Source organism: Balaenoptera physalus, assembly GCF_965194825.1.
Source record: "Balaenoptera physalus genome assembly, chromosome: 6".
NCBI lineage: Eukaryota > Metazoa > Chordata > Mammalia > Artiodactyla > Balaenopteridae > Balaenoptera > Balaenoptera physalus.
Genome location: NC_138885.1, coordinates 82,849,416 through 82,865,948, shown reverse-complemented (window position 1 = coordinate 82,865,948; position 16,533 = coordinate 82,849,416). Strand labels below are relative to the sequence as shown.

General features: G+C 42.6%; 2 protein-coding genes across 5 annotated transcripts in view; both read left to right on the top strand.

Moving 5' to 3' along the window:
• The window catches only part of STAT4 (signal transducer and activator of transcription 4), a 99,728-nt gene extending 99,436 nt beyond the window's left edge, over nt 1-292 (top strand). For all 3 annotated transcript variants that reach the window (XM_082467071.1, XM_082467070.1, XM_082467072.1), the window contains one exon: nt 6-292. In XM_082467071.1, the coding sequence (XP_082323197.1) occupies nt 6-32 (27 nt within the window). In that variant the 3' untranslated portion in view covers nt 33-292. The remainder of the gene's footprint in view (nt 1-5) is intronic.
• A 9,136-nt stretch (nt 293-9,428) lies between these two features.
• STAT1 (signal transducer and activator of transcription 1) overlaps nt 9,429-16,533 on the top strand; it is a 44,299-nt gene continuing 37,194 nt past the window's right edge. Inside the window, exons 1-4 of one of the 2 annotated variants that reach the window (XM_082467074.1) lie at nt 9,429-9,631; nt 9,955-10,107; nt 12,738-12,866; nt 13,614-13,758. In XM_082467074.1, the coding sequence (XP_082323200.1) occupies nt 12,739-12,866; nt 13,614-13,758 (273 nt within the window). In that variant the 5' untranslated portion in view covers nt 9,429-9,631; nt 9,955-10,107; nt 12,738. Of the gene's footprint in view, nt 9,740-9,954; nt 10,108-12,737; nt 12,867-13,613; nt 13,759-16,533 lie in introns of both variants that reach the window. The other variant, XM_082467075.1, reaches the window with a different exon arrangement.

The following is a 16,533-nucleotide window of genomic DNA, read 5'->3' as shown; positions in this document are numbered from 1 at the left end:
TTTAGATGAAGTCTCCCTATTCTGCTGAATGACAGGATAAGCTCTTGACACTCAAAAGAAGGAAGCAAATGAAAAAGTTTAAGACTGATCTTTGCCAACAATCACATCTTGTTTCTTCAGCTTTGTATATACCGGTTTCCAGGAAATGGTCAAGTCTGAAGCTTTCCTCTCACCGGTATGACACCCCCAAATGGGAATGTCATGATTGAAATGCTAAAAACCAAAGCTTCAGATAAACTTGTGAGATAAAACACTTTAAGAAACCAATGTTAATATAATATTAGCAAAAGACTCATTTGTATGTATTTGTTTCATTTCTGATTCTGTTTCTTTTGTGTTACTTATGATTTTGGCTCTAGCAGGTTTAAGTGTTCCGATTTCACAACAGGTCAAAAATAACAAAGTCACACGTACGTTACTCAAAAACCAGCAGGATGGCCTGATGGAAAAGCCGAATAAGCTAATATCCTGAGTTCTAGCAAGTAAGAGTCATCACACTAGATACAAGATGGAAGTAATGACAGGGCATTAACAGCAGCAGTTCACACGGTGTGTGTCCAGGGGTGAATTAGGAAGCCTCTTGGTTGCTATGTCAACATTGTCCTAACTTCAGGATTCACAGCTGCTGGTACCAGGGCCAGGGAAACCTCTGCTATTAGGGAGAGGGATCCAGAGTCATTCCTGGTGGTATCTCAGGCAAACCGCACTAAAAGCAGACACATGGGTAAAAAATCTCATGAAATGAGGACTGGGAGGAAGATAACAACACTGGCCTTGGGTGAGTGATTTAATCCCTGGGTTGTGTGTTCTTCATCTCTAGAAGAGGTTAGGCTAGGTGGCCTATGGTCCTTTCCAGCTCTAAGAGTCTCTGGTCCCATGAATCCAACCTGAGCCAGGGGAAAGGAATTTAGGATGAGAAGTTCCATCCCTGGTGATGCAGGAGGGGAGGTGGTTTACTGAATGGCAATGCATGTATACGGGCTGCAGGTCTACTTTGATCCTTCCCTTGCCCGGACTGAATGCTTAGTGGTGCCACTGAACAGCTGCTGCCCTTAGTAATAGTGTGGGATCTCCCAGTGCCCAAGCCCTGGGGAGCTCTCCATGTCTCCAGGCCCTAGAGAAGCTGCTGAGCCAGGTGAGGAAGTCATGATGCTGAGGCATCTGCCATGACCAGCCACAAAATGTCCTGAGGCTGGTGTCCAAGGTAAGCCCTGACTGCAGAGTCAGAGATGGCAGTGCCCTGTGGGGTGTTCCTCGCTAACTTCTTTAACCCATTTCCCGTCTTCCAGGTAGGTCAAACAAGGAGAAGCTAATGTTTGATGGAAAAGATTTCAAACAAACAAAAAAAAGCTTTTAATGTAACCTGCCTTCTCCCTTAGAGAGATTCCATCCTATCCATCTCATCCTTTATACACCCCCCACATGATCCTAGATTGTTCCTATGGGACAAACTCTGCACCTGTCCCAAGGTCAATTCCCTTACTCCTTTGCAAGCTCTTGACAGTATTCTTTGGATGAAGGTGTCTGTTCAATGTAGGACCACAGGCTAACTCAAGGTGCATTTTCCCAGTCTCCACTTCTCTTCACCAGCTCAATTTTCTTGAAATTCAAATATATCAATTGGCAGCAGAAGTGGAAGAAATCATTTTAAACTTGGTTTAAGGAGGTAATTTCCTACCGGGAAATACTCACAAACAATTGGATTTAGATACCAAAAAATGTTGCAGAAGCTTTTTTTTTTTTTTTTTTTCCTTCATTTATTTTTGGCTGTGTTGGGTCTTCGCTGCGCATGGGTTTTCTCTAGTTGCGTCAAGCGGAGGCTGCTCTTTGTCCCGGTGCGCGGGCTTCTCACTGCGGTGGCTTCTCTTGTTGCGGAGCACAGGCTCTAGGCCTGCGGGCTTCAGTAGTTGCGGCTCGCGGGCTCTAGAGCGCAGGCTCAGTAGTTGCGGTGCACGGGCTTCGTTGCTCCGCAGCATGTGGGATCTTCCCGGACCAGGGCTCGGACCCGTGTCCCCTGAGTTGGCAGGCGGATTCTTAACCACTGCGCCACCAGGGAAATCCCGCAGAAGCTTTTTCTCCCCTGGAAAATATTAAAAGTATCATGGACTCTCACTTATTTCAGAAGAATTTTGAAAAGCTTGTAAATATAGGGCCTGGCAGAAGAATGTCAAGGTTTCGTATATGTGATCACAGCCATCTTTGTTATTTGGAGGTAGACAGTACAAGGACATTTGTAGTTTACTCCCTATAATAGAGGCAGAGGCCTCAGTAAGAATAAGAGTCCAGTAAGTGGCTATTTTTTATTTAGATTCAGAAAATCAAAATCAAGTTCTTGATCCCAGGGTAAAGAGTTATTTCCAACGGTGTGAGTCTTGCATTCCAGAAACCATCTCTATGGGGGTAATGGGATTTTGTCAGGAGATTCTTGGGGATACCTGTTTAGATCAGGATAAGGTGTGCTGCATGAGATGGAAATACATTGGGAAGGGAATTTAGACCACATTTCCACCAAATCCTACCCCAGAATATTTTTTTTTCTGCCAACTAATAGCAAAATAAGCAGCATTTAATGAAGCAAAATGTAAATTTATTTTCAAAATATTAATCACCTTTTCACTTCTCCCTCCAACCATCCAACACCAATCACAGATGCCCATTTTGCTAATTCCTTTTCAAATTCTTTTTAATGTAAAGACTCACTTTGACCAGTTGTACTGAATATCAATGTCTTTATCTGGAATAAATGGTGAAAGAAGGCAGCTGCCAGTGGATTTCCTCAGTCATAAGGTAACAAGGAAGGCTCCCCAAAGAACCAGGAACAAGGAGGATACTTCTGGCAAAGCCGAGGGAGTTTTCTGTGCCTCATATGGTTCAGGAGGCCCATGTACCCCCTGCAGTAGCAGGAAGAGAATTAGGGGTCAAAGCATCCTAGTGCTGTGTTCCAACAGCAGGTAATTATAGTCCGAACTGCACAAACTGGTCTCGCTGTGCACACACTCCAATTTCTGACAGACTATTTTTCCTTTTTTTCAAATTGACTGTGAACACTGATTGATTTGACTGACTGCACTTCTAAAAGTCTGGCTTAGTGAAGCATAATTTACACATAATAAAATTCATCCTTTTCCAACAAACCCATACAGTTGTGTAACCACCACTGTAAGACATAGAACATTTCCACCAGAGTCCTCACAAAGAGGACACTATGAAAACATGATGAAGGACATTCTCCACAATATCCTTAGAGTAAATACAACAAACAATTCCATGTGGCCTCTTATGTAGACAGAGGGCTCTATTTAAAATAAATCGGATCATTTTACTCCTTGCTTAAAATCTTCAAAGGGCTCATGGTGCTGTGGATTGGCAGTTCTTAGCTGGGGTATGTGGATAGAATTCTGCAGAGTCATGAGTTTGAATGGCAGAAGTTAAAGCTTTATTTTCACAAACTTCTAACTGAAACTTCGAGTTTCCTTCAATTAGGAATAAAGGTAACAAACTGTAAACCACACCACGTTTTTGTCACATTACAGTTGTTACACTTATCTCAAAATATTGCTTATGCTAAGCACGATTTTGAAATTGCATTCATCCGACCCACTGCTAGATCTTACTTAATGCCATTAATAAAGAAGCACTTATATTACTCTATCACAAAGGTGGTTTTACTATTTTGATCTCTGTATTTCAATGTAATTGGTTTCCTGTTTAATCTTATGCATTTTATATTCAACAAAAAACAGTAACCTTTGAAAGAGCTCATAGGTTCATCAGACTGCCAAAGGAGTCCATGGCACAAAAAATAGTTAAGAATCCCACCTCTGGATGTGGACTCTAATTCTCAACAGATCTTTCCAAAGTCATATATTATTTAGTCTCTTCTTAGTCTTCAACTTATTCCTCAACACTTCTCCCCAACAATAGCTTCTCATCCTCCAAAATATACACAAGACTGAACTACTTTCAGTTTCTTTCACGGCCCATGCTCACTCCGCCTCCCTCTGCTGTATCCTCTCAGGTCTCCAACCCCAGCCCACCTACCCTCTCACCTCAATAACATTCACACATCCTTCAGGCTCTGGAAAGCCTTCCTGCCCAACACACACACACACACACACACACACACACACACACACACACGTGCACATGTGTAGGGCTCAGGTCACATCATGCCTCCTCCATATCCTCTACATTACCCAGCACCATTCTTATCACCTTGGTTATAAATGCGTATCATCTGTCTTCATTAGACTCTAAGCAAGCTCTGTATGTACAGGGACAAAGAAGCCCTTGTTCACAGTTATATCCCTAAAATCTAGCACAGTCTGCCTCTTAATAAATACTAGTTAATGATTTAGTGTTTGAACTAAAGGACATACAGGACAGTAGTTAGTTCCTTTCTTTCCTTTGCTCCTTGATCTACCTGCAAGACCAGGCTAGAATTCCCTTTATAACCCTCCAAACTCTAAAATTGTGGAACAGTCCCCGATATTTTACTTCAAACTGATTAACCAAAACACACTTGCTATTGCTCAAAAAACATAGGACGTTTCCTCTACTTCACCTCACTCATGACTTCCAAACACTATAGAAACGCTCTGGAATTAGACTGTCCGTTAGCTCACTCTAACTTCCCTTTAATTTAGGTATCTCATGTGTGCCCAGCATCCCAGGCATCTGTCCACCCACAGATGAATCAAGTGTTCCTGAAATTTCCCCTTAATTCCCCGTGATTAAACTCATTGCCTTTATGACCCCCGCCCCTGGTAAAAGTCCCACTCGACTCTCTCTTACTTAGGCCGGACAGTCATCCACTGAGATGTCTCACAGGCTGCTGCAGATGGAAAGAACCCCAGAGGCCCTCCAGACAGGGTGGAGATGGGGGAGAGGTTGGAGGGGTGTGGAGGAGTGGTGCTCTCACTGAAGTTTCTTGGAATACACCTGTTCTTAATCCTCCTCCCCCTCAATTCTAGCTCAATAGGCTAGAGCCTGTGCTGAGGTCTGAATGGTTGATTTCACCTCTGATTCCTTATCCCAGGGTTATTCATTCAAAAATATTTTTGAGACTATGTATCAGGCATCGCCTTTTTCAACCAGGGTTTCCTATCTGAACCACAAGACACAGAAAGTGATTTGCTTGACTATTTTCTCAGTTCTCCCAAGGATGGTACATAGTGCCATTCTAGATAAACAGGAGAGAAGGTAATTAATACACAGATGCCCCGGGCATTAGGCTTAATTCTCTCGTGGAACTTGAGATGAGATAGGCTGTAACACAGCACAAAGTCCCTCCTGTTGTGAGGAGAGATGAAAACAGACAAGCAAATGATAAAGGACAGATTTAATAAGTGCTATGAAGAATATAAATGTGACATAGAGTAACTGGAAGAAATGGTCACTGAAGGTCTCTCTGAGGAGATGACATTTGAGCTGAGATCTAAAGAATGAGAAGAAGCAAGTCCATTCCACAGCTGGGAACACAGCATCCTAAAGGAACAGCATACACATACATAGAACCCAGGCAGGTAAAAGCTGGGGGTACTTGAGGAACAGAAAGAGGTCACAGGGTGGGGAGTGTAGAAGAGCATGGAGAGAGTAGGACAAGATGTGTAGGAGAGGGAGACAAGATCAGATGGTGTAGGGCTCTACTGGGAGTGTGGAAGGCTCTGGATTTTATTGCAAATGCTATAGGAAGGAGTGGTGTTATAATTCGTTTCTTCATTATATCTAAGTTTTCATTTGTTTTAAGTAAACATGTAACAAGGTTTCTATAGAAGAACTCTCCCCTCCCTCCAGTACCCCTACTAGGGACCTCATGGGTGTGCAATGTGTGCATCTATAAAGGGCAGAACAGTCAGAGGCTCCACACTTGGTTTAGTGCTCTGCCTTTGCCTTCTTGAAATTCTTAATAAGTTTGAATAAGGGGCCTCTTGTTTTCATTTTGCACTGGGCCTGCAAATCATATAGCGGGTCCTGTCCTCTCCTAACGGGAAAAATAGATGTCCATTTATATTCTGGGAATTATGTACAGTGCCCTTGCAGCCCTGGGGACTGGTGCTCACTGTCATGAGGCCAGAAGCTGTGGTCCAGTAAGGTGGGGCCCATCACACACTGGAGGTCTTAGGTTGGTCCCCAGGTCACCGTAAGTAGATAGAGCCTTTTAAAGAATGGTTGAGCAGAGCCCAAAGAAACGCTGTCCATGCCTCCTAGAACCATTCAGTAAGTAACACACATAGCAGGCTGGGCCAAAACAATTTTTTCTGGTCCTGCCAAACTTTCAAATTCATGGTCCGGTGACTAAATTATTCTTCTCCATTATACTTCTTCCCCACTCCCTCTGATATAATCACCCTAAGGAAGAAGGTGGGGATTGGGGGTGAGAAGTGGGAGCGGCGAGAAGACGCCAGAAGAAAGAGAAAAGCCCCCTCTGCAGATCTAGAAAAAGACAGTTGAAGAAACAGCCAGCCTCCCACCTTCATCTTTGGATTAAGGGCAGTCAAACCAGCTGGGTGAGGGTCAGAGCTGGAAAGACCAATGAGATCTGAGTTAGCATGTGTGCAGACTGTGTAGACAGAGAAGTGAGGGAGAAAAAAGGGACGTCTCCAGGCCACGGGAAGAAAGAAAAGATGGAAGAGGATGGGTAAGGTTTCCAGCACATTAAGCAATTAGAAAACGTCCCCCACCCTCCCTCCAAAGTTAAGAGGCACCCAGGCCCCCCGCCGCTGCCTTTCATCGTGTCCAGGGCCACTATTCTCGGACTCGGGCAGGGAGGGCGCCGGGCAGCTACGGCCGGGCCCGGGCGAGCGTGTGGATCCCGCCCTCGCGGAGGCTGCGATAGGGAACCGGCCGCTGGGCGGGCTGTCAGCTGGAAAGCCCCGGGCCCGCGCCTGCGTACTGCTCGCTCCATCTCTACTTTCACTTTTCGGTTTCTTGTCAATTCTGCTACTTCTCGCTCCCAGACTATTTCCCCGAAAGCACGTGGGACGGCTCTTCTGAGCAGCCGCGTCCCTCCCGCCACGCGCCGGGCCAGCTATTTTGGAAACTTATCAAACAGCCTGACAGACTGCACCTCCCCGAGTGTACCTCATCCTGGGCGGGCCTGGGCTGCTCTTCTGAAAGCACAGGACTTCAAAAGGTGCTCGTGAGGGTGTTTGGTCTACGAATGTAATACTGCTCGAAATAGACATTTAAAAAAAAAAAAAAAGAAGAAAAGTAAAGAAAATTATAAGAAGTAACCCACCACCCCGGAACATGTTAGGGACATTCTGTAGAGGGTCCAGACTAGCAGGCAAAGTTTGTGTTCATCATAAATGCAATGAGAGTTGTCAAGACTTTTGAGTAGGGAGTGACTGTATAAATAAGGTGCTTTAGAGAATTTAATGTGGCAAATACAGTCGAGGGGGAAAGGACAGAAAAAAGGTAGTGTAACTGGCATCTACTGTAGCATTCCAGTTCTGAACTGATGAAGGCCTACAGTGGGGTATTGTCAATGATGGGAAAACTAAGGCAGATAAAGGCATAGGGAAGGAAGCATCCACAGAACTTGATGACAATCAGAATGTGGAGAGCCAAAGAGAAACATCCTATTTGCAGCTGTTAAGATTATTTAATTTCCCTGTCAATACTGAAGCTAGTCTCTCTGCAAATTTTACAGTACCAGAAAAAAATATGTTTAACATATTATCTACCTTTCGTAGAGCTTTTCTCAGACATTGTCTGGGCCCTTAGTACAGGGTGTTAGTAGAAGGGGAAGGACTTTTTTTGGTGTCCTGGCATCTTTTTCACAGAAGGCTGCTACTTTGGTACCAAGGGTCATTGCTATCAGTACCGGCTTTGGGAGGGTGAATATGTGACAAGAGGAAGGAGCATACAGATGTGAGAAGGGAAAAAACTATAATTGATACACAGATAAGCATACCTCTGGGAAATTATTTAGAGCCTTTTCCTACCCAAAGTTGCGTTATTATTCTAGGCTTGATTCAAGTCCCACCTACTTAGAGGAACCAATTGATTTTCTGTGCACGCATTCCATGAAGATCTAGTCTAGGCTGGCCTCAGAGATGCCTACCTGGGGAAGTGACATTTAGGCTTAGATTTTAGCTAAGACATAAAAGATGAGTTAGCCCGCAAAGAGGTTGGGGGAGGGGGACATTGGCTCAAGGGGCTTTCCAGATGGAGAACTACTGGTGAGAAGGCCCTGAGTTTGTGGAAAGAGCTTGTCTTATTTGAAGAACAAAAATGCTGAAGTAAGGAAAGAGTGGCACAAGATGGGGTTAAAGAAAGTGATGGGGAAACCAGGGCTTTATAGGTTACATTAAGAAATTTGGATTTTGTAAGAAAAGCCATCAGAGGATTTTTCAGGTTGGCAAACACATGATCTGCTTTGCAATTAAAAAACAAACCACTCAAACTGCTGTAGGGAATATGGATTAACCAGGAGTTAAGAACTGAAGTGAGGCAGCCATTTGGGGAAACTACTGTGAGAATCCAAATGAGAGAAAAGGGGGGATGGTGTGGGAGATGGCAAGAAGCGATGAGACTTGAGAAATATTTAGGTGGAAGAATCAACAAGGCTTGAGGACTGGTGGGGGTGAGAAAGCAATGTCAAAGGTGGCTCCTAGTTTTCTGGCATGCGTCAGTTCTAGAAAAAGGGCAGGTTTCAGGAGAAAGATGATTAGTTGGTTCTGAACACAACTAGTTTTTAGAGCTTACCAGACATCCAAGTGGAGGGTCAAGTGTGGGCTGTACACGTGGGTGTGGAGCTCAGAGGAGACGTGTGGACAGGGGACCCGTGTGGAAGTTCTACATATCTAGAAGGACATTGAAGCTGTGGATGAGGTCATCACAGGACAGCCTGAGAACTGTAGGTAAAGTAGACCAAGATCCGGACCCTGACCACACTTTGAACGGTTTGGTGGCGGAGGAGGAGCAGAGGATGGAGAAAGGGTAGCAGAGAGGTAGGAAGAAGCAAGCAAAGTGTGTCGGCATCGTGGCCCAGGAAGAAGTGTTAAAGGGTGGAGGTGTCAACTGCTTAGAAGGTTTCTGAGTGGTCAAGTAAGGTGAGGACAGAAAAGCGTCCCCTGGGTTTAGCAACATGGAGGTCAGCTGCTCAGCCGAGCGTCTAGAATGACAACGTCTCCACCTGTGTCCTCTGCCTCGAATTCTCAGGTTTGGGGCTGATATAAGGATCTCCAAGTTTGGGCCTCTGCAAACACATAACTTCCTTTTAGTTGTTCTCTAAAACATGTGTAAACATAACCCGCAACTTGCAACACAGAGCTGAGCTTCACCTCCTCCAGGTGGGGGCCCTCCCCGAATTCTAAGGAAAGACCCAGCGGGTTGGCAGAGCCGTGGCCCCGGGGGGGAGGCGGCGCGCGCTCGGAACAGCCGCTTCCGATTGGCCGAGAGCGGCAGCAACCCGGTGATTGGCGGGAGCGGAAGGAGGCGGGGCGTCTGGCCGTACCTTTTCTCCCGGGTGGTACTTTCGCTTTGCTGCGGTTAGTTTGCGGAGAGAGCCAGTCGCGCCCGGGACGTCGCCGGTCAGACCCCAGAAAGCAGAGGCGACCCGGCGCGCCCGGGAGAGGCAGCACGGCCGCGCCTTCGCCCACCTCTGCAGGATCCGGAGCGCAGAGTGAGTGGGCGTGAGGTTCCGGGTGCCAGGGTGGGACGTTCCTGGACCGCCGTGATCGGGGCCTAGCGGCCGGATGCCCGGCGAGGGCGGGCTTCAAAGTGTTGACAGGTAAATCCGTTATCCGGGAAGGAACGCGTATCCCAGGTGCTGTTTTCGGTGATGGCAGGGTTGCCCCAGCCAGTCGTGCTCTGGTAGTAGAAAATGTCTTGTGCAATAGAATCCTGCGCCCCTCCACCGCCGAAAATACTGCATCTCCCCATTTACCCTCATTTTTCTCTCTTTTCCGCCGCTTCCATCAGAGTCATGTTTTCTTCTCTCCGCAGAAAGTTTTCATTTGCCGTGTGCCACCCCCAGAGAGCTAAGTTATACGCTCGCACCCTGTGCATGCAAACCTAGCAGTCTTGGCATCTGACGTGCTGTGTGTAGCTGCTGCTTGTGTTGAATCCCCAGCCCTTCGCTGGGGCACAAGGTGACAGGTTAGTAAAATGTTCACGAAACGAATGAATGAGTATGTGACTTTGGAACTTAATTATATGTCTGTATTTAAGGATAAAAGAGCTTAATGTGCTCCTGGAATGTAAAAGTGATAATTAGTTCCTGCAGACCCCCAAATAATATAATTAGTCTTTAAAACAAATTCTGACTAGTACCAAAGAGTTTGGGGGAAGAAAAACAGGTGTGTGATTGTGCTTTAAATGTTGTTTGTATAAGTTGGATAGTTTGTTTTTATGGGACAGAAATAAGACTTGAGGCTCCAGCACAATCCAGTTTGCAGTTTAATGCAGGACTCAAACTTGTTGGACCATAATATGGTTTGCCCTTTACTTTCTAATTCAATCTGAAATCTACTAGATTTCACTTCAACAGACTACTATTGAGTACATAATATGTGCAGGACACTATCCACAGTGCAGACGATGTTTAAAAAAAAGATAGTCCCAGCAACTCTGAAGCTTACATGCTGCAGGGGAGACATCATAGAGCTTTTTAAGGAAGACAGGGACTGATGCTCTAATAGAGATACAAAATGTAATGAGGCGCACGTTAATGAAAGCTTAATTATCTCTGGGTGAGTCTCAGATAGCTTATGGAGGAAGGGCAATTTGTACCTACCTTTGAATGCTGGTAGAATTTAGAGAGGCAGAATGTGGAAAAGCTGTTTTCAAGGGTGAGTGACAGCTGGAGCAGTGCAGAAAAAAAAAGTAGGTAATTTGGTGACTGGGTTGCTTTGTTAATGGATGAAAATAGGGTCAGAGTGGAAATCAGCCTGGTAATGGGCAAACTGTAGCAATTTTGAACTAGAGAATGATGTGGTCAAAACCCGTGTGCAGCAGAAGGCCAGATTGGGAAAGAGTGTTGGAGGCAAGGTGGTTGGAGGTCTTGGGACTGGAGAGGAAGAAGTCAGGTAACTGGGGGATGGTCTTGCCACTCCCTGTGCTGGTAACAAGTTTTGTGAGAAGAGGGGATGGATTCTGGATTTGTTAGCATGAATTTATTGATCGCCTGCTTTGTGCCAGGTGCTGTATCTGTATTAGGTCATTCAGTCTTAAACAACCACCCTGTTGAGAGGGAAGTGAGTGACTTGAGGTCACTCACCTAAACAGAGGTGTTGCAGTCCACGCTGGTTGACACTCTGGCCAGCATATTTGCTTTAGGCATATCCTTATTAGACACCTAGTAGGGAGGGAGAGCGCCAAAGATTTAGAGTCTTCCACTCAGGTAAAGTAAATTCGAAGTGAAAAATCAAATTGCTACAGCAAGTGTAGCAAAGGTGTGGACTTGGGTCCATTCGAACTGGTATTTGTGATGGTGACTAGCTTTGTAGCCTCACCACATCCTTACCTTCCTTTGGAAGGAGATTTGTGGAGTAGACATGACGTCATGCCTGCCCAGGTACGCTTGCCAACAAGCATGCATAGGCTCTTCCACGCCCTGCTTGAAAATCCAGACCTCTTCCTCAGGCCTGGTAGGACAAGATTCACTTATATCTACTCTGAATGTTGTCAGCTGTGCACTGATGTAAATCCTAATTTACGCTATGGTGAAGAGAGGCTTTTCATTTTCCTAATGGATGTTCGGACTTAAATCAGGTGTTTTAATTTTTAATCTTCAGAACTGCTATGTAAAAGTTGACTTGCTGTTATCCAAAGAGATAGTATTATTTTATCCTTTCAGATTACATTTAACAATGTTGTTTCAGTCTTTAAAAATTATTACTTAGGTTTAAGAATTCTTGTGCAGACTTGTTGTTTGCAGTAGGCAAAGAGGAAAATATATCTCTTTTAAAAGATATATAACCTGGGAATTCCCTGGCGGTCCAGTAGTTAGGACTGTTCGATTCCACTGCAGGGGTCACGGTTTTGATCCCACGTTGGGGAACTAAGATCCTGCATGCCGTGCAGTGTGGCCAAAAAAAAAAAAAGAAGATATATATCAAAAATAATTCATTTTAATCACTTGAATCATAAAATATAAAACACCAGTTTAAAATTCTTTGGATTAAATTACAAATGTTCTATAATTTATAAGAGCAATTTCAGGGAGAGTTCTTGCGATTTGTCCTAAAGCAAATCTAATTAGTGTTTTCCATTGATTTATTTGATAAAAGTGTAGATTCATTTTAAAGGCATATGAACACCTACTGTATGCCCAGCACTGTTCGGAAGATGCAGCAGTGAACAACCCCCCCACTCCCAAATCCTTCCCTTCATGCGGGGAAAATAGACACTAATCAAAATAAAAAAGAAAATATGTGGTAGGTCAGATGGTGGTAAGTGCGATGGAGAAGAATACATCAGGGAGGAGGGATAGTGTTTTCCAAGGTGAGAGGTGGTGTCATTTTAAATAAGGTGGCCAGAGGAGGCTTCCCGGAGATGCTGGCATTTGAGCAAAGACCTGAAGATGTGTTTTTTGGAGAAGAAAAAACTTTGACCCAAAACTCAATTAAAAACACAGGCTTTGAAATATAGACACCATTTTAAAAGTATATTTCAAAGGCAAATTATGTTTTTAATTAAGCAAGATATTTAGAAGAAGCACAATGCTAGACAGGCTTTCTTTGGAGCTGTGGGCTTCCATTTGTGATCTGTATTCTGTTTCCCTATAGGATGTCCCAGTGGTATGAGCTTCAGCAGCTTGACTCCAAATTCCTGGAGCAGGTTCACCAGCTCTATGATGACAGTTTTCCCATGGAAATCAGACAGTATCTGGCACAGTGGCTAGAAAAGCAAGACTGGTAAGGAAAACTCACTTGACAGAAGAAGGAGTTTTTCTACACTTTTAAAATAACTTGTTGATTAAGTGGCTTGGAACTACATTGACTGGAAGATGAATCTCATCAGTAGCCATTGGGATTACCTGTTGCAGAAAAGAGTGTTGCCTTGAAAAATGGCATGTGTCTCTAGAAAGCTAAATGCATTAGTCATTAGTTTTACGTATTTGTCGATTTAATTATACAACCTCCTAAATGCTTTGCACAAGTTAAATAATGCTGACACCAATTATTTCCAAGTTAGGATCCAGGTTATAGAAAGAAGTAAGTTAAAAGTAATAATTAAAGCCAAGTTTTGGTAGAACACTGATTAGAAGTATGAAGAAAGTAAAAAAAAATTAAGGAAATATCTCTTAAAACTGGTATATGTTCTATTTTACAATTTATTGTTTGCTCATTGCAAATACTTCAAATGTTCTGAAAGTATTTGACGTAGAAAGTGAAGGCCCCTGTTGATTTTTTGCCTCCAGAGATAATCGCCATTAACACTTTTGTGCACAGTCTTGGAGTGCTAGAATTTTTCATGCCAATTGTATATAATAGAAACATTGTACAAACTGCTGCTAATAGCAATGGCAGTTTCAAAAGAAGGAAATAAAACCCAAGAAAACACTTTAAATTATTTTTAGTCATTTCAACATGGAAAGCAGTGTTTATTTTGTCGTTTTAAAGTAGTATCTTAATGAAATGTGTAAATTTTGAATCTCCTAGGGAGCATGCCGCCAATGATGTTTCATTTGCTACCATCCGTTTTCACGACCTCCTATCGCAGCTGGATGATCAATACAGTCGCTTTTCTTTGGAGAATAATTTTTTGTTGCAGCATAACATAAGGAAAAGCAAGCGTAATCTTCAGGTATGACCTGGTTTTTGCGTTTAAGTTGAAATGTTTCCATGTTTACATAAGAATTTTTTTCATTCAGCAAATACTATTGAGCACACACTCATTGGTATTTAGAAAAGTACAGACACTATAAATAAACTACCGTTATGTAGCTAATATTTTATAGCAGAAGTAAAATAAAATATCAGTTCATTTTGTAAACACATAAGGAGTATTCAGGCTGAAGGGTATCACTTAGACGTAAGTAATTCTGAGAGAAATTCGATGCTATGATCTTGTCTTATTAAAAGCCGTTGATATGTAAATTGAAGAAAAAGGGTTTCATTTTAAGAGCAGTGAGCTGTAGTAACATGTTAAAGCGCAAAGGGACTTTAGTGATGAGTCCAGTCTAAGTGCTTGGTATACAGATGAAGAGCAAGTCCAGAAAGCGTTGGAAGTTTTGACGTCTCTAAGGCTCAGTAGTGAGGTGGTGAATTGGAGCTGACTCCACCTTGCCATGCTTCTGCTGAAGTTGCCCCTGCTTGGAAGAAAAAGTCAAAGGGAGTTGCACGCAGGAGAGAGTATGCTGCAGAGTTTTGGGAGTTCTTCATAAGTACTCCCAGCATCCCTTAAGCCTGGCTACCATTTTTATTTCTGTATTAATGGAACTTTTCTGTTTTAATGGAGGTGAGTGCTGTCATTTTCTTATTTTATTCCTCACAACCAAACTGTTCAACTTTGGTAATTAGAAGCTTTTTTTCCCCCTCTGTGAATGTGTATGTGATTTTATAATACCAGTGAGTGGGAAAGCCAGATTAACTTTACAGAAATTTGCTCTTCTACAGATTTTGCTTGATAATACCTGTTACAAAGAGGCAAGATTGCCGGTATTTTGCAAACTAGGTTTGACAAGAAAACAAAAACTGAGAAGAATATCTTTGGTCTAATTCAACGCAGAGACCAACAGATAAATTAATTGAGGAATATCATGGGTAATTTTTGTATCATTTGCATTATCTCAGGATCCTAACAAGATAATTGGGCCCAAGAACAATAAAATTAAAGTAAAAGTATTATAGGAACTACATATGAAAATACTTGTTTTTTTAATCAAGAAATAATTTAGGTACCTGCGCTTAATTGGACAGTTAAAGCAGCTTTTGTCATAGTTCGTAAAAAGAATATTTTGATTTTATCAAAAATGGCTTATGTAGAATTTAATAAGTGCAGGATGAGCTTTCTTTTTTTTTTTTCTTTAAAGCTGGTATTTATTTTATTGAACTCAGTAAGTACATAAAATTGAAAGGCTCCACATTGTCATATATGCAGCTACTTCCTTTCACTACTAAAGATAATTAAAGTGTAGCCACTGCCTTTGGAAATGTACCAACTCACTGCAGAGCATAAAAGTATATAATAAACTAGTACATGTTGGTTAAATGGGAGATAGCATTCTTTTTTTTTTTGAATTTTTGAATTTCATTTTATTCATTTTTTTATACAGCAGGTTCTTATTATTCATCAGTTTTATACACATCAGTGTATACATGTCAATCCCAATCGCCCAATTCATCACACCACCATCCCCACCACCCCCGCGGCTTTCCCCCTTGGTGTCCATACATTTGTTCTCTACATCTGTGTCTCAACTTCTGCCCTGAAAACCAGTTCACCTGTACCATTTTTCTAGGTTCCCCATACATGCGTCAATATACGATATTTGTTGTTCTCTTTCTGACTTACTTCACTCTGTATGACACTCTCTAGATTCATCCACGTCTCTACAGATGACCCAATTTTGTTCCTTTTTATGGCTGAGTAATATTCCATTGTATATATGTACCACATCTTCTTTATCCATTCGTCTGTCGATGTTGCTTCCATGACCTGGCTATTGTAAATAGTGCTGCAGTGAACATTGGGGTGCATGAAATATGGTTTTCTCTGGGTATATGCCCAGTGGTGGGATTGCTGGATCATATGGTAATTCTATTTTTAGTTTTTTAAGGAACCTCCATACTGTTCTCCATAGTGGCTGTATCAATTTACATTCCCACCAACAGTGCAAGAGGGTTCCCTTTTCTCCACACTCTCTCCAGCATCTGTTGTTTGTAGAATTTCTGTTGATGCCCATTCTAACTGGTGTGAGGTAATACCTCATTGTAGTTTTGATTTGCATTTCTCTAATAATTAGTGATGTTGACCATCTTTTCATGTGCTTCTTGGCCATCTGTATGTCTTCTTTGGAGAAATGTCTATTTAGGTCTCCTGCACATTTTTGGATTGGGTTCTTTATTTCTTTAATATTGAGCTGTGTGAGCTCTTTATATATTTTGGAGATTAATCCTTTGTCCGTTGATTTGTTTGCAAATATTTTCTCCCATTCTGAGAGTTGTCTTTTCGTCTTGTTTATGGTTTCCTTTGCTGTGCAATAGCTTTTAAGTTTCATTAGGTCCCATTTGTTTATTTTTGTTTTTATTTCCATTACTCTAGGAGGTGGATCAAAAAAGATCTTGCTGTGATTTATGTCAAAGAGTGTTCTTCCTGTGTTTTCCTCTAAGAGTTTTATAGTGTACAGTCTTACATTTAGGTCTCTAATCCATTTTGAGTTTATTTTTGTGTATGGTGTTAGGGAGTGTTCTAATTTCATTCTTTTACATGTAGCTGTCCAGTTTTCCCAGCACCACTTATTAAAGAGACTGTCTTTTCTCCATTGTATATCTTTGCCTCCTTTGTCATAGATTAGTTGATCATAGGTGCATGGGTTTATCTCTGGGCTTTCTATCTTGTTCCATTGATCTGTGTTTC